Source organism: Jaculus jaculus, chromosome 14 (genome assembly GCF_020740685.1).
Source record: "Jaculus jaculus isolate mJacJac1 chromosome 14, mJacJac1.mat.Y.cur, whole genome shotgun sequence".
Taxonomy (NCBI): domain Eukaryota; kingdom Metazoa; phylum Chordata; class Mammalia; order Rodentia; family Dipodidae; genus Jaculus; species Jaculus jaculus.
The window spans coordinates 46,210,535-46,236,418 of NC_059115.1; the positions used below are offsets into that span (position 1 = coordinate 46,210,535).

Here is a 25,884-nt window from a genome sequence, read left to right on the forward strand (position 1 = left end):
TGCATGCACATGTGTGCAGATGCATGTTCCCCATGCTCACATCTACAGACGTCCTTCTCTGTCACCTTTCCAACATCGTTCTCTGAGACAGAGTCTCTTACTGAACCTGGAACTTTTGTTGTTGTTAGAATGACTGATCAGCAAGTCCCAGCAATCCTCCAATCTCTGCCCACACCTCAGTGTTGGGCTTGTAGTAACCCATGACAAACTCAAACCTGGCTTTTTATGTAGATGCCGACCCCTCAACTCAGGTCCTCATGCTTACCCAAGAATCCTTTCCCATTGAGCCATCTCCGCAGCCCCAGTGGTCACTCTTTAGGGACGCTTCTTTGCTCTTTTAATTTGCACAAAGGCAGGAAGAGGTGGGCTTGCACTGACACAAAGCAGCTGAGAAGAGCATCCAGTGAGCACCCTGTGCTCTGGTGTCAGGCACCTTCAGGTAAAGCAGTTTCTGATTGGAAAAAAGGTGTTAACTATCATCACCAGACAATGTATGCCTTTGTGTAGCCAGTAGGTTTTCATTTTCCCGGGACAGCTGTGGTCTTGAAAACAATTCTGTTGGAAGTAACTTCCTGTCATTAATATACTCTGCACCCTCACATTGCTTCTTAGGTCAGCTTGCCTGGATGTCATGGTAGGCACCATCATGCAAGAGAACCACCCTTTCCCTGTTTATGTGGCCTACATACTCTGTTTAAGCAAGATATTTATTTATTTGTGGGCAGAGAGAGAGAGAAAGAAGGAATGGGCATGCCAGGGCTCTTGCCACTGCAGACAAACTTCACATGCATGCACCACTTTGTTCCAAATTTAGGTGGGTACTGGGGAATCAAACCCAGGCCTTTAGTTTTTTCAAGCAAGTACCTAAAAGGCTGAGCCATCTCTCTATCCTTAAGTGGCATTTTAAAAATGAAAGTCCCTTATAGCTGTATTTTATGAGTATCCCAAGTTAAGGACATGTTGAGCACAAAATACCCATTTTATGTCTTACTTTAGGCACCATGTGTGCATGAGATTTTAGTATCATTCATTCCAATTGACATACTCATCCCAAGAGTGGAAAAGCAGCCAGGAGTGGGGTTTGCATTAGCACCGCCTCCAATCCCCCTCACACCGTTAAGTTGAGGCTTGTGACAGCCAGCTCCCTGAAATGTCCTTCCTTCCAAGACAGCAACTTGCAAAGTATAATCTGAGTAAACATGTTTGATTCTACAAGGTCAAGAATACTTGCCTAAAAATGCCTTTTCCTCTTTGACTCACATTCTGTTAGGGGCATGCAGTAGGAAGGTGTTTACCAGCATGTGTTTACCTGTCACAAGCACTGGATGCAGGAAAATATGAAAACCTCATTGTCTCCTATGATGCTGGACAGCAAATGGTTTGGGGAAAATGCAAAATACTTCTCCAAAAGCTCAACTTTTGAAAATATAGAATTTCATAAAATCTTTTCACTTATATTCATATATTTTGGGTTCATAACTATTTTTAAATGAATTAATGAACAAAAATAACTCAGGCTTCTGGCTGCTTCCAACCTGGTAAGTACTGATAGATACAACCCCATTAAGTAACAATCCTTTGGAGTTCTCAATATTTTTTTTTGAGACAAAGTATTACTATGTAGCCCTGGCTAGTCTGGTGATCACTTTGTAACACAGGGCTGGCCTTCAACTTGCAGCAGTCCTCTTGCCTCAGCCTCCTGAGTGCTGAGATTACAAGTATGTATCCACACCCAGCTTCAACCTTTTTTTTAAGCATTTTTATATATTTATTTGAGAGAGAGAGGAAAAGAGAAAAGGACAGAGCTAGCGAATGATCATGGGCACGCCAGGGCCTTCTCCCACTGCAAACCCACTGCAGACTCTTGTGTCACTCTGGACATCTGGATTTCTATTGGCACTAGCGAGCCAAACCTGGGCCATGAAGCTCTGCAAGCTAGTGCCCTCAACCACTTAACCATCTCTCCAGCCTGAGCATTTTTTAAGATTAAAGATTCCTCGGTGGATACTGTTTAACATATGTGCTAGAGCTTTCTCAGCTTGGATTAAGATGTGAAAGCTTCCTAGCAAAGAGTAAGAGGACTAATTTACCTCTTCTACCACTTAGCTTGGACTCATTTCAACATTTATTTGTGGATGTGTAGAAATGAGTAAACAAAGAACCACTGTGAAGCCTCTCGTCCTTCTAGCATTAGAAGAGAGGAGTCAACCGTGAAAGTAAGTCTTCCCTTCACAGGGGCCTCCAAGCACTCTTGATTTCTGTTGCTTGATGGTGTTTGCCAGCATTCACTGTCACGTATAAGATTACATGACTGCTAGGTGGCCTGTGTATCCAGCCAGCTGACCTTTGTCTCCTGAGCACCTTTCCCAGGGATAGAAATGCTTGTGCCAGGAACACTGAACCAATGGACACTGAGGCTTAGGATCATCGTGATTTTGAACTTACCCTGAGGAACTGGGAAGGTAACACAACATACTACCAGGAGCCCTGGGAAGTAGACGCCTGCAGAGACCCATGTAGGCTACCCTCAGGAGGTTTCCTTTGAGTGAGAAGAGGATGAGTGGTTGGCCAGAAAGAGAAGGGAAAATCAGTTTTGAAAAAGGACTCTTGTGCAAAGACCCCGAGGAAAGACATGGTCTCTCAAGAGCATGGTGAGAACTGAAGCTGGTAAGAGAAGAGAGTACTGGAAAATGGATGGGCAAGCTCTAGATGCCACTGGGCCTTCTAGGCCCCAGGAAGGTATCTGTGTTTTCCTCCAAATGTGATGAGAACTCACTGGAGAGCTTTTAGAAAGTGACTGATAAAGGAATTTGATTTCTCCACATTTCTTTGGAAAGACCAACCTAGTGGCTGTGAAAGATGGGCCACTGGATGGAGATTACAGTGTTGGGCAAGAAAGGAAGCAAAGGCCACTCGTGAAGGCTCTCAGTGATATCGGGGTAAGGGTTGATGGCCAAACCATGACTACTACCAGCATAAATGGACAGTCTGAAGCAGAGCAGGCCAGATACAGTGATGGAACAGTTGTGAGGATGGGACAAAGGTGGGAACTAGAACAGCCACTGGTTTGGGTCTGAGTAGCTTTTGTTCTCCCAAATCCTTACTGGAACATCCAGTAAGACAGTTGGCGACATACCCGCAACTTGGAATTTGGAGTACTAAGGTGTCAGGAGCTTGCTAAGACCCTTCTTAGCATTCCAGAAAGCCAGCCATCAAAGCTCCTATCCAGTCCCATCTTTGCCTTCCTTTCCTGGTAACAAACTTCAGTTCTGTGACCTAGCGATGGCAGTGACACCAGGTGAGGACCTAAAGGGAGACACTTTGTCCCCTAACACCTCAGGGCAGTGAGTTGGCCCAGCCACAGTGCGCTGCCTCATTTTCTGTCTGAGAAATGGGACCAGATGCATCTGCTGGCCACAAGCCCAAGCAGAATTTTATTGAGACTGGCTTACTCATGTCTCAGGTGTGTCTGGGCTCCCACAAAATGGGAGCATTATTCTTAAGGGCCCATGACACCTCTGGACAGGAGACGTGGGAGTCTTTCTCAGGTTAAGTTCAACCTTTATCAAAGGAGGGAAGGGTTAAGGTTCTAGAAGCAATTGTGAGAATTAAACACTGACGTTTTGGTTGAGCCCGAAGCACCTGTGCATTTCATGCCGGCAGCAGGGCCAGCACATATTGTTATCGAGGCCGTTTAGAAAGCTGCGGAGCCCACTCAACAGGACAAAGGCCAGCAGAGAGGCTGGGAGCAGTGCAGAACAAAACTCCTGTGCAGTCCCTACTCAGCTTTCCTGACACACAACACCTAGAACAGCCTCACAAGTTCAGACAGATGCAGAGTAACCCGTTCCTGTGTGTAGCAACCAATGGTCATTAGCACAGCAATTTGGCCTCTGAAGTGTCTGGGACATCTGTGTCACTGAGGAGATGGTGTGAAGCTTGCAATGTCTCCTCTTCCAGGTCGATTTGACAAATAACTTTGTGCCTTTGGAATGGACAGTGCTTGTTGGTAAATGATCCACTTGCTCACCTGTAAGGCTGCGTCTCTCCTTCTGACCCCTAGCTACTTTGCATACTCATGCATCTAGCTTGCAATTTAAATATTTATATTTTATTCATAGGCATTTTCTTCTCCTGCAACTTTGTACAGTGCTAAATATTATAGTAATGTTATTCCAGACATGTCCTTCCCATAAAATCCGTTTATGTACCATCATTATCTGCAGCATTAAATACATTTTATATCATCAGGAAGTTTATGATATATTTAAAAATGAATTCCTACTTAGCTGAAATGCATTAGGGATTATCCTAAGAGACCTCACTGAAAAATGCAGTCATGTTTATTTGTAACTGCCAGAAAAGGGCTTGCAAAATTGTGAGTGTCTTTTATTATTCCCTACCATTGGAGCACTTGCTTGTTAATTAGAGAAATTTCAACTGTCATAGTTGGCAATTATAGCTTCTGTATCATTGTCTGTTATGAATAGTCAATGAGAGCTGATTAATATGCATGAGCAGCAGTATATATAGTGTGTGCATTGGACCACAATCCAGCTGCCAGAGTCACTGGGAGGAGGAGAGTGGTATGTGTGCGTCTGTGTGTGTGTGTCTGTGTGTGCGCGTGCGTGCATGCTGCCGGGGAAGGAAGGGAGTGTGGAGGGAGCACAGAGTTGCTTTGCAGCCTTGGAGAGCCATGCCTGTGTGAAGCTTTGCCACTGCCTGGCTCACCTGAGGCTCTCGGAGAGCCCCTCGATGCCTGCATGCTGAGGGAGCTGCTTCCCGGTGCTGGCGGTCCTGAAGTCTTCCTCTGGCGTTTCTCCAAACATGGGATGCAGCTTGTGCAGCGCTCAGAAGCAGGAGGAGCAGTACAAATTACTCTATGAAGTTTGCCAGGTAATGCGTGGCTGGTTGTACCGCAGCTGTGTGCCAGCACTCACCTGGCAGCGTAACTCCCAGGGCAGGAACTGGGGCGTGCTGTGTGCGTGCATGAGTGTGTGTGTATGCATGAGTGTGTGTGTGTGTGTATTCCAAATAAGCTAGTCTTGCCCACTTCTCTGGAGATGTTCTGTTGTTAACTCTCGGGAAATTTGCCTTCTAGCAGCTCTGTTTCTGAGAGTCTAAGTAGCTGTTGATGGTCATTAAATGTGTTTAAAGCAGTTTGTGTCACAAAGCTCCTTGACAACTGAGTGCTTTGCAGAGCGTCCAGCTGGAAGGGTCAGAGAGTGGTCACACACCCTTTGAGCAAGTTGGGAAAGACGGGGACGATGATGGATGCTTGCAGGGTTTTGTCTCTGTTTACAAATAGTTACAAGGCGCCGCTTTCAATGGAGCAAAGCTCGCTGCCGACTAGTTCTTTCAGCAGCATCTCGTAATGGGACATGTGGTTCAAATTTATGCTTCACACTTGCCACTTCTATGCGTCTGTCTGTGAAAATTTTAGCAACTTCTAGAGCAAGTGACTTAAGCTTAGGGGCTGTCATGGATGGCAGATGACTTCTCATTTCTTCAGCATCATTGCTCACATTAAATTTCAGTTGAAATGTAAGGGATATTTGTACTACGACCCACATAACTTGACTTACATCCATGCTGAGTGTTTTCTTGTTAAGTATTCAAGTCCCATCTTAAAACAGGAGGTTTGACATGGTTCTTGGTAACCTAACTTGGCAGATAAGGATTTCCTTCTTAAATCATTCTATCCCTTTAAATTTGTTTCAGTAATCAGAAAAACCACTCACAATCCTATAAGTTTTTGAATCAGCATGGTAAAATAACATTGTGACAAACAAGAAAACAAGTATATGTTCCTTATTTATAGTAATAAATGGCATATAGATGTATTTTACATATGATTTTAAAATTTATTAAAGATGAAAGCAAATTTGCATATAAATGAGATGGATGTACTTATTTTATTTTTATTGAGAACTTTATTCTGAGTCATTGATAATTTTTTAATTCATGAATTTGCAGATCATCTTTGAGCAAGGGCCATGCTAATCTTCTCTGTATTCTTCCAGTTTTAGTGTATGAGCTGCTGAAGCGTGCACAGAAACATTTTTTTAATAGCCAGACTTGACTTTAAAAAGAATTTGATTAGCTGTCAGTTGAATGTCATTTTCTCATGAGCCACCAGAGGGCGAGTTCCATTAGCAGACAGTGAGACAGCTCAGTATACTGGCTCCTGTGACCAAAACCTAATGATACCATCAATGACCCTGGGTGGAAAAAGTGTGTCTGGGTGTTTGTCTGTCTGCTTTCCACAGCATATAGAAGAGAGTCAAAACAAACATTTTGAGACTTGGGACTCTCCCACCCACCAAAAAAAAAAAAAAAAACAATCATCTTAATTAAGCCTTAGAAATCGACTCCTGGCTTTCAACTTTATGCTCAGGACTTTGCTGGACAAGTGTCCTTTCTCCAGCATTCTGGGGACACATGGGAGGTCTTGGGCAACAGTGCTGTCACCACTGATGATCTTACTTATGTGACAGTGTGGTGTGTCATAATCCTGTTTGACCAATGATTCTATGCAGTGAGCCAAGGCTTCTCTTGGAGCCGAGCATTCAGAAGCAAGTTGGATCCGATCAACTGAGCAAGGTGCTGTATGAGACTTGGCTCCTGCAGTGCAGAATGAGTCCAGCAGCAGTTTTTTTTTTTTCTTTCTTTTTAACTCCATGTTTTGCTTTTTACCATCATTGTACCAAAATTATTGTCTGGCTTCCATGACTGCAGATGTGTTCATCACATCAGCGCCTCCAGGACCAGTTCAGTCACATCGCCAGCAATCTGGGTTGACTGGTCTTTTATTTGTCTACACGATTCATGCTCTTGACCCCTGATAACTGCCCCCCAAAGAAGAAGTCTGGATTCTGTTTGTTTTTTACTAGGCGAATCTGTGTGGGAATATTTCTGGCTGAAGCATGGTACAGTCAGTTGCTGATAAATGGCTTCCATCTGAAGTGCGTGTTCTCAGCACTTTGGGAAGTCTTGCAGATTTACTTTCACGAAACTCAAACAACTTTTCAGACCCATTACCCTTGTGCCAGCTAAGACAAATCCCCCTGCCTCCTATTCTTTGCAAGTCTTGAACTGCAGCATAGAGGAATTCGCAAAACACTTGCAGGAATTAATCATTGTGTTCTCGATCTTATTATGCAAAGCCTTATTAGAGCAGAGAAATTAAGGTTTCCATAAATTACAGTTCCAGAAGGTCCGGTGCGTCTGGCTTCAGTAAGCCCTTGTAACAGCAGCACAAAGAGGATCAAATATTCCAGGACTCCAACTTGATCCTTTCCTCATCCTGAGATAATTCAAAGAGATGCTCTTCATTAGGGCCATTGGCAAGCTGCCTACGATTTCTTTTGGGGGATGCTGCGAGCTTAATGATGCAGAACAATGGCTTTGCCTTGAGTTACACACATACCTTATTGTACCTTTAATCACATTAGGAAAACAACAACTCTCCAACTTGCCTGCTCATTACAGGGTATCACAAAGAGCCCAGACATATCAGTGGTTGGCAGCATGCATTCAGGGATGTGCCGAGATATTTGGAACATGTGAATTCTTTTAAGGAGATAAGACAGGCCTCCTCTTGCTGTAGGGCTTGTCAGATTATCAGAATACAACAGTTCCTTGTGCTTTTATGATAGTTAGTGTCCTGGGTAGGGACTTCAAGATAGGCTCTGTGCCTGTTGGTAATTGAAATTTAAGTTAGCAGCTACTCTGTGCCTGGGACGATATTAACCTATGTTATGTGACTTTGAATACTGATGACAGAAAAGGAAGCAGGAAAGACAGGTGTTTGAAGTTGTTAAGAGATTCAGTCTTCAACTTAGGGAGCTCACATTCTGGGGGTAACAGGAGAGGGAGCCTGTCTGGTCTCAGGCTGAGATGGCAAGGCAACTATGTGTGGGGTAAGGAGGAAGGGGTCTAGGCATAGCAAGGACTGTGGCCTACTCTCTAAGCACCCACGACTCCATGACCAAGTACTGTCATGTATCATAGCAAGACAAGGGAGAGGTCATGTGTGGATGCTTTGAAGAGGGTCTTCCGTCGGATCGCGTGGGAAAGGGGAAGGAGTGACACACCAGGCAGTGCCTTTCATTCCCTCTGCCTCCCCTGAAGCCCCCCAGAGACTATACAATGGAGGGTTTTTCAAATTTGATTAGGCAACAGAAATAATTCTGTTATTTATAAAATGAATTGGACTTCAAACTAGCAATTAACACATTCCCCTAAAGTTTGTGTGCCAACTTTCAAAATGACATTGAAAACATCCTTATAAAACTATAGTACTATTTTCTACAGGCATCAATAGTTTTCCAGACTGCTGTACACTTACTATGTGATAGGTACTATGTTAAGGGCCGATCTGTTTTCCCATCAAATACATACAGTAACCCGAAAAGGCATGTAATGTATTATTTTCAGTTCACAAGGAAGAAACTGACTCACAGAGGAGTTGCCAATGGGGCTGGGGGCCATTCCTACACTGTGAGTCCCAAGTCTGAGAAGCTTCACTTGCATACACCATTGTCAGCAATATCCAAGAATACATATCCAACATTCTAGGAAAAGTTAAGTCACTTCTGCCTTTGTGTGACTGACGATCCTGCCCTCTCCTACGGGCCTCCTCACCGCTTGCCGTCCCATGGAAAGGGATTCTGGGGATGGGTGGAGGGTAAAGAGAAACTAGTTCAAGAGTAGCACAGAGTTCCCACTAACTTCCTGGGCAGCTTGCAGAATGGATGATTCAAGAAAGCTTAGGTCCTTTTGCCTCATAATTATAGCGGGAAATGTCATTGAGTATCTTGTGGAGGGGGTACATGAGTGTGTGTGTGTGTGTGTGTGTGTGTGTGTGTGTGTGTGTGTGTACGTGTATGCACATGTGTATGAATGTTTACATGTATGTGCACATACATAAAGGTGTGTATGGAGACCAAATATTCGTGTCAGCTGTCTTTGTCACTCCCCACATTATTCCTCAAGACAGACTCTCTCACTGAACCTAAAGCACACAGATTTAGCTAGACTAGCCAGTGAGCCCCAGTTTTAACCTGTATGCCTCCCCCCCCCCGCGCCCCAATGCTAGAATTACAGGTGTACCAAACGCAGGTCTTCATGCTTATACAACAAGTACTTTACTCACTGAGCTATCATCTCAACCAAATTTAGGCCTCTTAAACTAAAATTGTTGGTTTTGGAAAACAAATAACTCAGCCAGTAACTGTGTCTTCCCAGGACACAGTAGCTGTCCTTTTTGTCCCTTTCTACATCAACCCATTAACCAGCAGGTTAGGCAAACCCCAATTTCTATGGTAAACACAAATTAGAATGAGTCAGTTTCGGAGGCAGGCTGGAAACTTGACTGCACACAGCCTGTTTTCATACTTAATTAGCTGTATGCAGTACTCAATTAGAGTTCACTGCTGCAGCACAGGCAACTGAGGGTCTGCTGTGAATCAGCTGGGCCGTGCTATGATTGAGTATGGACAGTCGGTGGCAGTTAATTGGATGAACATAAACTTGACCTCCACACAACACTGCTGATCCTGGCCAACTTTTCCTGCAAGTAGGAGAGTGATAGCTTGAACAGCCTCTAGCTCTAAAAACCCTGTTAATAGATGCTGCTTTTCAGTCTGAATTCATATAAGCAGAGCAGGTTTGCAAAAATAAAGCTTAAAAAAAAAAAGCTTACACAGACCTTATGCAAGCCTGTAATCCTAGCTACTCAGGAAGCTGAGGCAGGAGGATCACAAGTTCAAGGACTACTTGGGCTATAGAGAAAGTTCAAGGACAGCCTGGGTAACTTGATGCTCCTCTCTCAAAAAGAAAAATTTTCAATAAAAATCTTTGCTCTTTCCAACTAGATATATTGAGGCTCCTTATAAGCATGGGAACTTTTGAGCAAACAAATCCACTGTTTAATGTGAGCATTTATTTATCACTAGCTGTTATTTCCTCATTGGTGAGCATAAACTATTTTTATGTTGATTAAGAAATGAAAGGGGGCCTGGGAAGATGGCTCAGTATCTAAAGGTGCTTGCTTGAAAAGCCTGCTAGCTGGGTTCAGTTTCCCAGTATCCATGTAAAGTCAGATGCATAACATGGGGCATGTGTCTGGAGCTTGACTGCAGAGACAAGACGCCTTGGTATACCCATGCTCATAGTCTTTCTCAAAAATAAAAATATGTATTTTTAAGCCGGGCATGGTGGTGCACACCTTTAATCCCAGCACTTGGGAGGTAGAGGTAGGAGGATTGCCGTGAGTTCGAGGCCACCCCGAGACTCCATAGTGAATTCCAGGCCAGCCTGGACTAAAGTGAAACCTTACCTTGAAAAACCAATATATGTATTATATATATACATGTAATATACATAAACTAGCCTTCAAAAAAAAAACGAAATGAAAAGGAGCATCTTGGGCTGGGAGCAGGCATACCTCCCTTCTGTTTACCTGTCTCCTTAGATTAAAATCTTTGGGGGCTGGAGAGATTTCTTAAAGCACTTGTCAGCAAAGCCAAAGGACCCAGGTTCAGTGCCCCAGTACCTACATAAGGCCAGATGTGCAAGGTGGCACATGCATCTGAAGTTCATGGGCAGTGGCTAGAGACCCTGGCATGCCCATTCTCTATCTGCCTCTTTCTTTCTCTGTCTCTAGAATAAATTAAATTTAAAAAAAAAAAAAAGCTTTGGAAGGAGCCTTGGAGGAGATTTCCTATTCCTTCAGAGTGGGCACCTTTTATTAGATGCTATTCTGTGTGATTCCACGTTGCTTTGCAGTACTACTATATCCTTACATGGAACAGTCTCACACTGCCCTTCAGGACCACTGTTTCCCTACCCTAGGCTGGCCCACAGGGCTCCACAGCCCGCTGCATGCCATTGTCTAGCATGCCCAGCACAGCGTGAAGCGCTGCTGTGTCTCCTACAGTGGGCATTCCCAGCCTGTCCCGTCCACCCCTGGGCTCCTCTACTACTCTACCGCGTCTCCTAGTTAAATCGTATATTGCTCTGACCACCTGTTACCCCATGAATTTTAGAGGTCTTGTTATACTCAAAACATAGTTGGGCATGTCAGATTCTTTGGTGTTTGTAGGAACAAGGAATAAGAAAAGAAACAGGGCGGTAGTTATGCAACACTGGTTAACGAGTATTGAACAAAATGACCATGCTCTGGACCGAGGCAGTGAAGATGGAATAAACAGGGGCTGCATAGTATTCGTTATGTTGTTCACTTAGACTCAACCTTCTAGCCAGTCAACCATGTGCAGAGGACCCTGTGCTCACCCCATGCTCATTGGCTCCCAGGAGCCTTTAGAATGAAGAGAATTGCTTAACTGTGACCTGTATGTCACCAGGCTTTGTCTAGTCTCTCCAAAACCCTCCTACTGCATTCATCCACCCTGGTCCTGGGCTCTCCTTCCAGTACCCGGGAACTACCTTCTTGCTGTCCTCTCTGGACTTTGAAACTCTGCTTTTCCTTCAGAGACTTGGTCTGGCCCAAGAAAGTCCTCCATCTATGTTAACCTCCCTGTGCACTGTTTCCTGCTGAGCATTTCCTGACACCAGTACATCTACCCCCTTCTCACCATCTACCTTGAGTCCCCAGCCCAGCTTCCAGAAAATAGTGCAACACCCCCAGGTACCCCTATAGCCATCAAAATGTGTTTACCAAATTAGCTCCTGAATAAGAAATGTGAAGAGTAGGTCTCACTTTGGTCTGTGAAGGTTTTTAGCAATGACAAATGAGTCCATGTCCCAAGTCTCTAATAGCTTCCAAAGATACAGCTGCATATTGCCATGAGGCAGGTGGTATGGGGTCACAGGGAGACAGCAGCCCTTCTCACTGTGTTCCTGTCACCCGCCTGCCATGGCAGGCAGAAAGAAACATATGGAAGAGTGAAAAAATGCAGCTTTAATAAATGAGTTCTCATGTGTTCATTAATAATGCAGGAGAGGTCATTGTTAAATGGCAGGAGGGGGAGGGGCGGAGAGAATGAGGTCAGCAGCTCTGAGTAAAGACACACCAGAGCCCCGCTCTCCTCCCGCACTCTCTGAGCGCTGTGGGATGCAGCAGGGAACGAGGCCTCGCTCTGAAAGCCTGCAAAGCCAGCTCCTAACACAAGCACCTTCATTTATGTGACAGGCGTCACAATATTGGTGAAATGTAGTCTGGCTGTGATGTTGAACATCAACTTCTACCCTGACAAGTGTCAGGAGTAAATTTGTCCTCCTCAGAATGACCCGTTTTCCTTCTTTCTTACCAAGGGCACACTGAATTATGTGTTCATTGGTGAACTCTGGTGAAAGGGTCCCTCTTCCTTCTGCCCAACTCAATAAAATTGTTTTTCAAATACACTTGGTTATCCTTATTAGCTTATGATTAAGAATAAGCTGAAATAGTGCAAAAAAGAAAGAGCATTATTAGCACCGGTGCTCAGATGTGTTTGCACGGCACTCTTGATGGGAGTTGTTGTGAGGACCACAGGCAAGCATGTCTGGCCACTGAAGTCTTCAGAAGTTTGCTCTGAGTCACTGGTTCTCCGAGGTGTTCCCACATGCACAGGGCCATCTCCTGCTAAGTTTGTGAGAGAGCCTACCCCTGACCTCTACAACCAACATGTCTAGGCCTGGGGCCACCCGTCTGCATCCCTTGAGTTCTCCAGAGATCATGACTCATGTCACACTATCCTCTGTTGTCAGTTAAACCACAAACCCTGAAAGAAGCAGGGATCCTGGGCTGTCGAAGCTTTCTAAGGATTCTTCTGAAGTCTTTGCTGTACGCGTGGGCAGTGAAAGAAGTCATATTGCAGACACTTCAATGCGGGTGGAAATTTTAACCATCTGTTGATTGATACCAAAGGAAGTTAGTCTATTTTGAGATTTTTTTTTTTCAAGTAAATTATTCTGTGGTCTTTAGTTCACAAGTGGAAAAAAAAAGTGAACCAAAAGAGTGTATTTTGAGGGCTGGAGAGATGGTTTGGCAGTTAAGCGCTGGCCTGTGAAGCCTAAGGACCCCGGTTCGAGGCTCAATTCTCCAGGACCCACCTTAGCCAGACGCACAAGGGGGCGCACGCGCCTGGAGTTCGTTTGCAGTGGCCGGAGGCCCTGGTGCGCCCATTCTCTCTCTATCTGCCTCTTTCTCTGTCTGTCACTCTCAAATAAATAAATAAAAATGAACAAAATTTTTTTTAAAAAAAGCATATTTTGAGAAAAGACCAGGTCACCCATGTAAATTTTCAGACTCCTGAGGGAGTGAGAAGGTTGTGGAGATAGCAGTGTCAGTAACCTGCTTCAAGTAAAACATGAGCACCCTAGTTTGATCCCCAGTACCCATGTAAAAATGCCAGAAATGCTGGTATGTGCCAGGGGACAAAAAAAAGGAGGAGTCCAGAGCAGGAGGGTCACTGACCAGACAGTCTGGCTAAGAGTTGGTAAACTCAAGGCCAGTGAGAGACTTCATCTCAAAGAAGGTGGACAGCTTCCCTGAAGCTGGCACTTAAGGTTGTCCTTGGGCCTGGAAATGTGTGCACGCATTCACACACACCCTGTACACCACACATATGTACAAGTACAAACACGTGCAGATACAAAAAGATTAAATGAAATAAAGAAAAGTAGAAAGCATTCTTGTGTGAGACATCTGGTAATGAGCTATCTAGCTCTGGCCCTGATGTCAAGTCCAGAGTTCAGGCTGGTGTCTCACCGGATCTGCCAGTCTTACATTGTTGACTGGTGCTTGGGTGGAGCTCCCTGGCAGAGCACTGGCTTAGCATGCACGTAACCCAGGGTTCTATCCCCAGCACCACAAAAAGAAAAAGAAAACTCATGGACCCGTCATTAGTTCTCTTGGCATGCGTGATAGTAAGATGTGCTGTGCGTGGGGTCAGGGGATGGGTGGTTTTAAGAAGGTGACTCGAGTGCCGTGCGGCAGTTCCCAGTGCATGCGTGCGCCCTCTCCTCACCCCCCACCCGACACTCATGAGCTTGCTAAGGTATTCTTTAATTTCACTTTTTAAAAAATCTTTTTTTGCTGTTTGCTGTTCAGCTTGCCAAAGTGACAGAATGTAGAGACTCGAATGTCATTTTTGGCTTGCATCAGTCTCAGGGTACAAAAATTCCTCCAGGGTTTTTCCTCAAACTAGACTGTGCATCAGAGTCACCTGCGGGGCTGCTTAACACACCAAGTGTGCCCCTAGGCCTTACCTGCTGCTGCACTCGAGACCACCTTTCAAGGACCACTGCAGAGAGAACTGGATAGAGACTGCTGTGTGCATAGAAGAGTGAAAGTACGGCAGGTTCCCTTATCCACACTCCGCCTCTCTGAAGTTCAGCTTGTCTGTAGACCTACAGGCACAGTCGTGGCTCACTGCCCCTCCTCTTGAGGGATCATACTGTCACCAGGCCGGTCATCCTCTAATGGTGCATCTCAGTGCCTGGGCCATTCACCTCATCGTGTGGATATCATCTCCTCTCATGCCATCACCCAAGAAAGGCAAATACACTATAGTAAGAGGTTTTAATAGATAATATTTGTGTGTTTTAGCACATACACACTATTATTATAATTATCTGTTATTAATTCTTCACTGTTATTGATTTATAAATTAAGCTTTGTCACAGGAATGAATGCATAGGATAAGATATGTACACATACCACCCATTTCTTGAGTTTTATTCATGCCATGTTTCCTGTGATCAGGGGAGACAAGTTCATTTTGCTTTACATTCCTGCCAATACTCAGTATTATCTGACTTCTTAATTTTTAATTGTAGTGACTATGAAGAAAAAAATCTCCTGGTTATTTCAACTTCCATTATCCTAATTTTAAAAAATGTTTTATTTTTACTTATTGATTTGAGAGAAAGAGGCAGATAGAGAGCATGGGAGCACCAGAGCCTCCATCTGCAAAGGAACTCCAGACACGTGTGCCACCATCTCTCCAGCCCTTTCATCCTAATTTTTAAAGAAGATAGGAATTGGACTTGTCTCATATGTATACTGGTCGTTTGTCGGCTCCCTTTCTGTATTTCCAGTGCCTCCTGAAGCTTTTGTCTGTTTCTCTGTTGGATTTTTCATCTTCTCCTTGGGCTAGTTTATTTGGTGTTGTTTTTTCATTTTTTGTAACAGTCTTCTGTAGGTCTGTTGGCCTTGAACTCACTATGTAGCTGAGGCTGGCTTCCAACTTTTGAGCTTCCTGCCTCTTCCTCCTAAGAGCTGGAATTACAGGTGTGTACCCCCACACCCAGCATCTGTTGGTGGTTAGGATTTTTAAAAACATAATCTGTGGGGCTAGGGAGATCACCCAGTGGAAAAAGCACTTGCTGTGCAAGTGTACCAAGTTAAGATTCCGAGTACCTACCTAAAAGCTGAGTGGGTGTGCCAGCCTGCCTACAATCGCATCACACTTGAGAGGTGGACACAGGGCACCTTAAGGCAAGCTGGCTAGTCTAGTCCAACAATGTTAGCTATAGGTTCAAATGAGAGACCCTGCCTTAGTAAGTAGAGAATGATAGAGGAAGACATCCAACATCAACCTCTGACTCCTATGTGCACCCACATAAACATACAGGCACAAAAACCACACATATACATGCATTAAAAATAATAGTCTAGCTGGGCATGGTGGTGCATGCCTTTAATCCCAGCACTTGGGAGGCAGAGGTAGGAGGATCGCTGAGAGTTCAAGGCCACCCTGAGACCACAGAGTGAAATCCAGGTAAGCCTGAGCTAGAGTGAGACCCTACCTCGAAAAACAAACAAAAAATAATAATAGTCTAGGGCTGAAGAGATGGTGTAGCAGTTAGGGCACTTGCCTGCAAAGCCTAAGGACCCAGGTTCAATTCCCCACTACCCACATAAGTCAGATATACAAGGTGGCACATGAATCTGGAGTTCATTTGTAGTGGCTAGAGGCCCTGGCATAAATAAATAAATAATAAAGTATTGTTAAAAATCATAGTCTAGGTACCAGTTAAGTAGTGGTATTAAAGATTTCTCTCCCCATTTGCAGAGGTACACATGTTTTCTTGGTGACATCTTCCAGGGAACCAGGCCTGTTAATATATTTCTTTTCTTGTGGCTTTCTTTTTCTTTGGCAAATGCATTTTTTTCTCAGGGTTATACAGATACCTTTGTTCTCTTCTTCACATATTTTATAAGTTCATATACAGTCTCATATAAATGTGGTCTTTCTCACTATCTTATATGATGTTGCAGTCCAACTTTATTTCATAGATGGATTTTATAATAACCCTTATAGAAAAGTGTATCTCTTTCTATGAAGATTAAATGCTAATTTCACCATGTGTCTTGCCTTTCTTTCTTTCTCTTTATTCCATCAATCAATTTATTCAGTGGCCATTATATTGCACTGGAGTCATGCAATAATTCCTGATCCCTAGGAGAGCAGGTCCCCTCCCAGGCCCCTTTGTTTGCCTGACTCTTCTGGGTCCTCTTCTCATCCATGAACATTTGATATGCAGCTTGTCAATCAAGCTGACAATGACCAGTGTTCTTTTTTTTCAAAAGACAAGTACACATACAAGTATTCATTATATCATGCTTCATAGTTGTATATCTAAATCTTACAAAACTTTTAACTTATTCAATAACTAATTAAACTATTAAGAAGAGGTTCAGGACTAAATGGAGTAAAAGCCTCTTCTTGCCTCAAATTCTGAAGGAAAGTAAATCAAAAACAGTAGTAGAAGGGAAGCACAGAAATCCTTGTGGCTCTCACTGACTAGCTGTCTAGACAAATCAGTGAGCTTGGATTCAGTGACAAACTTTGTCTCAAAAATAAATAAATAGATAACATGGAGAGTGATACAGGGAGACACCTCATACAATTTCTGGCTTCTACATGCATACCTGTACACATGCCTACACACATGCATGCATACCACACATTCAAAACAAAGGAACATAAATAAAAGTGCAACATATTGGGCTTGGAATCAACTCTGTGGTAGACCACAAGTACATGCACAAGGCCCAGGGGTTAATCTTAAGAAAGGAAAGGAAGGAAGGATTAGGGGTTAAATCCCAAGAAAGAAAGGGAGGGAATAAAAAAAACAAAAAAAAAAGGAGAAAGGGATGGAAGGAGGGAGGGAGAGAGGAAAGAAGGAAGGAAGGCTGGTTAGATGGATAGAAGGTTGGAAGATGGGTTCTCATTAGTTTTTCTTACTGCACAGCCTTAGCCGTAAGTGAATGCATTCTCCCAAGCTACTATAGCATTTGTTGAAAAGACAAGAAGACATCTGTCAGCCCAGTTAGAACTGGTCTTTTTTTACACATTTCTTCCACATTTTGCATGTTGCTATCTAAAGAAGTCTGAAGAAAAAGGTTTCTTTTTGTGACAAACACATGAACCAAATAGCATAGACAGGGTCGACTATTCTCAGAATTAAACCAATGGAAGCAGAGTTAATTTGAGAGACATCTGGGAGAATCATAGTTTTCTTCCAGTGTGTTAAGCAGTTTACCCTAACACAGACACGCTCCTGTTTTACCATACGTGGCAATCAATTATTTCCCTCCCCCACCCAAAGTGCAATGGCACATAACATTAGAAGTGACAAACATTTTAATAAAAGAAAACTCTGAAGAATATTAGCCAATTGTACTTAGTCAAGCAGCTGCTTTCTATTTCGGAAGTTCCCAAAACAGACAGAGGTAACTGTCCTTTATAGCAGTATCTCAGGAGATGAAGAACAGTGAGTCCTCTCCCCTGGTGACAGTGGTACTTTACATCTGGATTATGTTCCTATCTGTCTAGTTATGAGATGACTGTCATGAGTAACTTGTTTATGTATCTTATATACCAGCTACCAGATGCCATACTTAAATGCTATATACTGTTCCTGTGGAATAATTTGTGTGTGTGTGTGTGTGTGTGTGTGTGTGTGTGTGTGTGTGTGTGTGTTTACGCGTGCGCACGCACACAGATGCATGTGGTAGCACACATGCATGTGGAAGCCAGAGGACAACCTCTGGTCTTATTCCTCTGGGAGAATCCACTTTTTTAAAGAGAGAGTCTCAGCCAGATGTGGTTGTACACACTTTAGTCCCAGCTCTCCAGAGGCAGAGATAGGAGGGTCCACTAAGATTTGGGGGCCATCCTGGACTCCAGTGAGTTCTAGGTTAGCCTGGGCTAAGGTGAGACTCTGCTTACAAATAGAACAGAAAAAGAAAGGAAAGATAGAGACAGTGTCTCTTACTGGACTATAATTTACCACATAGGCTATACTGGCTAGCCATTGAGCCTCAGGTATCCTCACTTCTCTACCTTGCCAGTCCTGGGATTATAAGTGATTATATGTGAGGCCTAAGAGTCGAGCTGAAATCTTCATGCTTGTAATGCAACCACTATACTGACTGAGCGATCTCCCCAGCCCTGGAATCACTGTTTAACACGCAATACCTACCTGTTTCCCTGGGCTTGGTGTCTTCCCTTTTTTATTTTTGTCTCTAGAAAGTTTCTGAACCTAAAGTTTGTAGTGCTGGGTATCTGAAAACTTTCCAGTATTTAAAGTGTGATTACTCCTTGTGTTTGTCTCACCTCATCCTCTGTAACTAAGTAAACTTGAACTTTTTGTTCAAGTCCTCCAGGGGTTAGAACCTGAGAGTAACTATCTATTCCCCAAGAGTAATGGGAAGGAGGAAATGAGAGATGGGTGCTAAAAGTTGAGGCGCTTATCAGTTAACAAAGCAATTTCAGAACCAGCCTAACTCCCTGACAAAGGAAGGAGGGATTTCCAGCAGTGTGTCTTGATCCACTAATTACCAGTGAGGATCCAACAAGAGGATTTCCAGCACCTTGGTTATGGTCCTCATCTGACAGTGACATAGCTGTAGAGAGTTACTGCCATGGACTCACTAAGGGCCAAGTATATTCTCCAAGCCATGTGCTAAGAGAAGGAAGGAAGCACCTGACCAGAAATAATGGCTTGTCTAAGAAATACCCTTTCTCTGGATGTATTTCTTTTATTTATTTATTTGAGAGAGAGAGAAAAAAATGGGTGTGCCAGGGCTTTCAGCTACTGCACATAAACTCTAAATGAGGGGCCACCTTATGCATCTGGCTTACGTGGGTCCTGGGGAATCGAGTTGAAGTTCTTTGGCTTTGTAGGCAAGCACCTTAACCACTAAGCCATCTCTCCAGCCATGGGTGTCCTTCTTTAAAAGGGGAGACTTAGGATCTTCTACTAGCTTTGCCATTGAGTGGCTGTGGAAAGTCTCTGAGACTGTGTGCTATGATCTTGGGACTTTCCTCTGAAGCCCAGGTGTAAACTCTTCTTGCTAGAGCACTGAGCATGTCCAGTGAGCTCTGCTGTGTGTGCTGTGTGAGGAACTGTAAGACATGGGGCAGTCCTGAATACTGACATATCTTGTTAGTTGACCATCAAGGTTTTAGGAGCCAAAAGAAAAAGCAATTCTAGAGAAGATAAGAGCAGCCAAGCTTCCAAAGCTTGGGATTGCAGATGTCAGGTTAAAATGACAGATGTGAATCTAGAAAGCCAAGATCTGTGGAAATCTTCAGATGCTTTTGGTGCCAAGTCACTCCCCTTAAAGGACACATGGGGCACAAGATTCAGTAGAAATCTACAAAGACAATTCTCTGAAATATGCAGAAATGGAACTACACAGTACGCCTGGAGAAAACGCATTCAGTCATTCTTCAGCAAGTTACTGAATACTTCCCGCGTGCCAGGTAGAGACAGTCTCTGGCCATACTGCAGTAGTCACAGAACTAACAAGGTCCTTCATAGCCCCTTCCACCCAGAGGTGGAAAGAGACATCCACCAAGTTGTCACTTAGCTGAAAATGTGCCAGCACCAATATGTCAGGTAGCCAGTACCAAGTGCTAGAGGTTCTATGTGGCTGGGACCCAGTGATGGTGGCCAGAAGCATGGAGCAGTCAACCTGGCCAAAGCCACCGGGCCAGAGGAGCTGTGGTCTTCAAGGGCAAGTGCCTCGGTCATGCTGTGTTATGCACAGGCTTCACATGCAGGCTCCGGTCCAGAGAAGGCTTTGTTTCCAGGGACCATCCCATGTGATTCACACCACTCCAGCCAAAGCAAATGAAAGCACTTAGAATGGAAAGAATAAAAGTGTTGTGTAGATGGTGGTGTATGGCTCCACGGTGTATAATTCAAAGGAAGGGATGTTTGGGGACAGCAATAAAAAATATTAACCACATCCCCTCCAAACAAGAAAGCTAATGAAGGGAAGAGACCTAGCACGCACATTTATTTAGAGCTGTATATTCATTTAAGTAAAAGGGGGCATGTGTCATACTGATAGGCTACATGCAAAGCCTAAGACAGCAGTTAGCACAAGTATATGGCCAGAGATTTCCCTGGAGCAAACTCAGCCATGGTCCACGGCAGCTTGCACGTGGGAACGAGCTCTTCCAGGAGGCACGATGAAATGAGGTCAAAAAAAAAAAAAAAAAAAAAAACCTTAGCACTATACTGCTGATTTCAAATCAACTAAGATTTAAAGGAAAAATCCCAGACCCAAACAAAAGCAGGGGGGCAATTTACTGTTGCCAGAAGCAACTGTACTAATGCACGCATCCTCCCCTGGCTGCCTCCACCGTTCTGTGTGACAGGATCCATATTTTTGCCGCCAGCAATCTCATGGCTTTTTCTCACACCCACACAGCCCTTGGCTAAGACAAGACCACAAGTGCATCTCTACCCAGCTGGGTGTCCTCACTGGCTGAACCGAAGCATCAGAACTGTAAATGTACCCATCCCCTTCCAACCCTCTCATAACTCTACTCTTCAAAGTGTGTGAAATTGTTTCCAGCCTCAGCTGGGCATAATCAAACGCACGCTCTCTCCCCATGTGCCCCCTCTGGAACACCCCTGCCTTCCCTCATATTCTAATTGCATTATCAAGTGTTTTGTTTGGTTCATTAACTCCTTCCCAGATGATTTCCTCCTGGTAGATTTCTAGCAAATTCTACCCATGTCTAATAAATCATCTTAGAAAATGCTGCAGGTTTTTTTTTCTTTTTTCTTTCTCTGTCTTGTAGGGATTGAATCCATGAGCTCATTCCGACATCCCTGCAAACAATTGTATTTTCCTTCCTTTCAAGACCACAGCCCTTCTGGGCTCATTGTAAAAAGTCTTCAACAGTTCAACCACAGACAGACTCACAGTTGTGCAGGGTTGACCCCGAGGTTACTCCAGCATGCATTTCACTGGAATGTACCCAAGGTTAATTTGTCAGCTAAACACTTTCTCCAGGTGGCCACAGGCTGACCATAGGCAAGGTGTCTGTCTCTTCTTTGTCCTTCTGGAAATGACAGTGAGGGAAGTCATCTGAAGACCCAATATCCTGATATCATGCCACAATGGAACCAAAACTGAGACCAGGTGAATGAAGTCAGGAGGTGTTAGCCAAGTCTCTGTGGGGTGAGAAAAGTCTTGGAGTTCTCAGTCCTGCCTCTGGGATATCACAGAGGATGGTTGAGGAAGGGGACTGTGGTGTTGTGTCCAAAAAGGCAGCAAATGTCCACTGGCAACCTAGGGCAGGGTCATTTGGAATGCAGAAACCAAATGAATGAGGCTCCTGCCACATAGAACATCACCAAGATGGGGCCAGGGTGATGGCTTCGTGGGTAAATCACTGGCTGTACACACATGAGTGCCTGTGTTTGGATCCCCAGCACCCACATCAAAGCTGGCATGGCAGTGTGCACCTGTCGTCATAGTGATGGGGACAGAGGAACTGGCAGGTCCCTAGGGCTTTCTGGGAACTAGTCTAGCTGAGTTGGTGAGAGACCCAACCTCAGTAAAATAAGTAAAGAATGATGATAAAGATGTCCAATTTCGACATCTGACTTTTATTACACACATGCAAAACAAACAAGAAGAAAACACCATTCAGAGCAATTCTCCATTTTACAGGTGGAGAAACTAAGGCCCAGGAAGACTCTGTGGCTGTGCTGCTTTGCTGACTGTACTATCATTTCTAGCATTTAATCACCAGACACGTACCTCATGAATCCTGCATGCTCTTAATCCAGTTCATGTGTGCTAAAAACATTGTTTGTTTTTTGTTTTGGGGGGAGGGTTGTGTTTTTTTTTTAGTGAGGGGTTTGCAAGGTAGGGTCCCCAGGCTGACCTGGAATTCACTATGTAGTCTCGGGCTGGCCTTGAACTCATGGCAATCCTCCTACCTCTGCCTCCCGAAGGCTGGGATTAAAGGTGTTCGCCACCACACCCAGCCTCTTTTTTTATTATTTTTCTTAATTCAATAAACACATTGCAGATCCCTTCATGCCAGATGTCCTTCACTACTGGAATGTGGAATTATTTGGCCATTCCCTTTTTCCACCATTTAATTGCAAAAAAGCAAGGATCAATTATTATAATGTAGTCATTCTTTAAAGCCCTTCAGTGACTGCAAAGTTGAGAGGGCAAGTCACTTTATTCCCTATTTCACTGGTGATAAATATTCTAGAATGCCACCGTTATTCTTTCGGTGCCATTTGTGAGCCACCTTTATAAATCTTTGAGAAAGAAGTACAAACTTAAGTTTATTTTTGATTCATACTAGTTCTAAATCTTCCCCTATAGCTGTCTCCATAGTCAGTAATCCTCACTCACTTCTATCGGCTCTTCCTGCACAGCCAATAATTTCTAGAATTCTCCATCCATTTATCATGGTAGCCATTGGGTAATCACACATTTCATTGGTGACAACTTAGAATTTATACCTTCTGTTGAAAAAGCTTGTCTCTGATTACAAGGAAGGCTCTCAGGAAATTATGACGGCTTCAGCATTTCTGTAAGCATACATCAAGTGTGGTTTGCGTGCGCCCTCCTCTGTGGATACTCATCTGTATTTCAAATGAAATTGAAGCTGATAAAATCAAGAGGCTTTTTTTTTCCTTTAAGAAATTGTACTCAAAATATGGTCTGGAGGGGCCTTCGTGGGCCTAATTCACCCTAAGTTTGATTCCCCAGCACCCATTAAGTAAACTACATGTGGCCACACAAAATCTGCAACAACAGTCCTGTGGGAAATGGAGACCAGAGAATCACTAGTCTAGCTAAAATCTGGTAGTTCCAGGGGCAGTGAGAGACTCCTTCTCATGGAAACAAGCAAGTGGCCAGTAGGGAATGACACCCAAAATCCTTCTTTGGTCTCTGAATGCACACGCATGGGGCATGTGCATACATCATACACATGAGCTTTTACTCAAATTTGGAAACATATCTCAACACAAGCAGAAAGAGTTTTATATTATCCTCTAGCCTAGATTTCCCCAACAAGTTGAAAATAATTTTGAATTAAAAATTTAAAGTCCAGGACTGGAGAGATGGCTTAGCAGTTAAGCACTTGCCTATGAAGCCTAAGGACCCTGGTTCAAGGCTCGATTCCCCAGGGCCCGCATTAGCCAGATGCACAAGGGGGCACATGAGTCTGGAGTTCATTTGCAGTGGCTGAAGGTCCTGGCATGCCCATATTCTCTCTCTGTCTCTCTCCCCTGCCCTCTCTCCCCCTCCCTCCCTCCCTCTTTGTCTGTTGCTCTCAAATAAATAAATGAAAATAAAATATAATCTGGGAGCTGGGGAGATAGCTCAGTGGTGAAATCCTTGCTGCAAGCCTGAAGACCTGAGTTTAAATCCCTGGCACCCACCACCCACACAGAAGCCAGCCATGTTGGTGCACACTTCTAATCCCAGGGCTAGAGAGGTGGAAACGGGAGGGTATCTTAGGTTTGGTGGCTAACTTGTCTAGCTAAAAATAGGCAGCATGGTGCCAGACCCTATCTCAAAAAACAAGGTGGGGAGAAACGAAGGTACAGGCCAATGTCTACTTCTGGTCTCCACGTATACATGCATATATGTGTGTGAAAATACACATGTGCATGTGCACACACACACACACACACACACATCTTTTAAATTTTTTTATTAATTAGTTTTGTATTCAACAAACACAGTCAGTTTGGTACCATTATTAGGCTCATCCATGACTTGCCCCCTTCCCACTGGCCCCTCTTTGTTGAGGTATATGGGTCGTGCATTGTGGAGTTAGCCCACAATTATGGGTAAGATAAATGTCTCTGCATATCATGACCCAACATGTGGCTCTGACATTCCTTCCGCACCACCCCCCTTCCGCAGAATTTCCCTGGGCCATGTTGGGTTCATTTGTGGTCTGCTTCAGTGATGAGGTGCTGGGGGCCTCTGAGGCTCTGGCTCTCTGGTTTGGTAAGAGCTGATTTTTCTCTGTGTTGGTCTCCTTCCCCCTTGTGCTGGTATCCAGTTCATCAGGAAAACAGCACCCTTGCTTGTTTCACCAATTTTTCTTAGTTTCAGCCGGGGCCCTTCTGAGGTATGATGGGGGGGGCTCTCTCCTTAGGATCTACATCTACCTGAAAAAGAGAAGCAGATTCTCCAACAGAAAGTTAGCACCAGGACAAATGAGACAACCCTTACTTTTTTTATAGAGCATTTAATAGGTGTAGGCCCTCTTGTAGCCCATGATTGATGGTAGCTTGATATTGGAGAGTGAGCTAATGTTTGGATATGGTTCTGACTTGTTTCCAAGCTCCAGCTATGGGTCCCATACCACTGAGGGGATCAGTTAGCCAAATCAAGAGTAGTTGGTTCCCCACCATGGCTGTGTGCCACTATTGCACTTGCACACACACATTTTTAAATATAGAATTTGGTCAAAGTACAAGAGAAGCACCCATTTTGCACTTTAATATTCCATGTCAACTCCATGTGCAATGAAGAAGTAATCCCCCAGCCCCACAACACACATGCAACATTACTCTCCAAGATGACACTTGCCATAAGTCAGCACAGTAAAGTTTGACTCTGCTACTCTAAGAAAGCTTGAACCACAAGGGCAAATGGTTACCTGTGGACTCAGGTCCTGCAGTTTTCTGCATGGAGAGAAATGAAAGGAGGAAAAATGATCACAGTGAAAGTCTGCAGAATGAAGATGTAGAACACTGCCTGTCATGTCATCTTAGAGCTGATGATGTCCATGAAAGGTCACAGAAAAAAAAAAAGTTAGGAATTTAGGAATTAGCTTTTAAGATGTGGCTGCAGGCAAGTTTTAGAAGCCAGTGGGGAGAATTTCCCCTCCATGGAGTGGGAGAGCTTCTGTCACGGTCTTCACAGAGAAGAACTCAGACACAGGAGCAGTGGCTGGTTCACCCAATATGCAGAATAAAGTGTTTCTTCTTCCTCTACACTGTTCTCATTATGGGCTAGGGCATGATTCCAGGGACAGGATGACAAGGTTCCAGCACTAAATGGCACCTCAGGTTGGTGTACATGAGCAGACTAGTACCTTTGTCACCCACAGGGGCTGGGAAGGAAAGCCCCAGGGAGCACAACTCAGAACCAGAGATCCCTTCAGGGAGCCTGTAGTCTCACAGCAGGCTAGTAGCAGAACAGAGCACCTTCAGGGACCTGAAGACCTCCCATGTCTTTGTTGCTTCCAAGTCTTGTTTTGGTTTTGTTTCACCTTAATACATCTTAGCAAGGATTTTAGCTGAGCAAAGAAGCTGTATTTAGAGTTGCAAAGCTACCTTCAAACTCTTCAGTACCCTATGTAATGGCTAAGAACCTCGGGCATGTACTTCTGAACCTATGCTTCCTATGAAAATGGAAGAGCGTAAGTGTTCACCAGAAGTGCTCCACTTCCTGATGAGTCCTTGCCCTCTGTCCCACTCTAGGTTGGCCCAGGATCTGGCCACATTTCTAAGAAGCTGCAGCAAACCCGAGTGTCTGTTTCCTTCCCTATCCTATCAGCTCTTAGCCACCACCCCTTTAAGCTTTCTTAAGCATTTCAAGATCTATTTGTGTGTGTGTATATGTGGTGA

At 44.2% G+C, this 25,884-nt stretch overlaps 1 protein-coding gene and 1 non-coding gene across 3 annotated transcripts in view; one reads left to right on the top strand and one right to left on the bottom strand.

Moving 5' to 3' along the window:
- The window catches only part of Pdzrn3 (PDZ domain containing ring finger 3), a 254,184-nt gene that overhangs the window by 194,104 nt on the left and 34,196 nt on the right, over positions 1-25,884 (top strand). Inside the window, exon 1 of one of the 2 annotated variants that reach the window (XM_004651506.2) lies at positions 4,626-4,896. The exons of the other annotated variant lie outside the window; for it this stretch is intronic. Within the exon in view, the coding sequence (XP_004651563.2) occupies positions 4,828-4,896 (69 nt within the window). The 5' untranslated portion in view covers positions 4,626-4,827. Of the gene's footprint in view, positions 1-4,625; positions 4,897-25,884 lie in introns of those variants that run through there. 2 annotated transcript variants of the gene reach the window in all.
- LOC123454910 lies at positions 5,947-6,053 on the bottom strand. Its single transcript, XR_006633561.1, has one exon. It is a non-coding gene; the product is annotated as a U6 spliceosomal RNA (small nuclear RNA).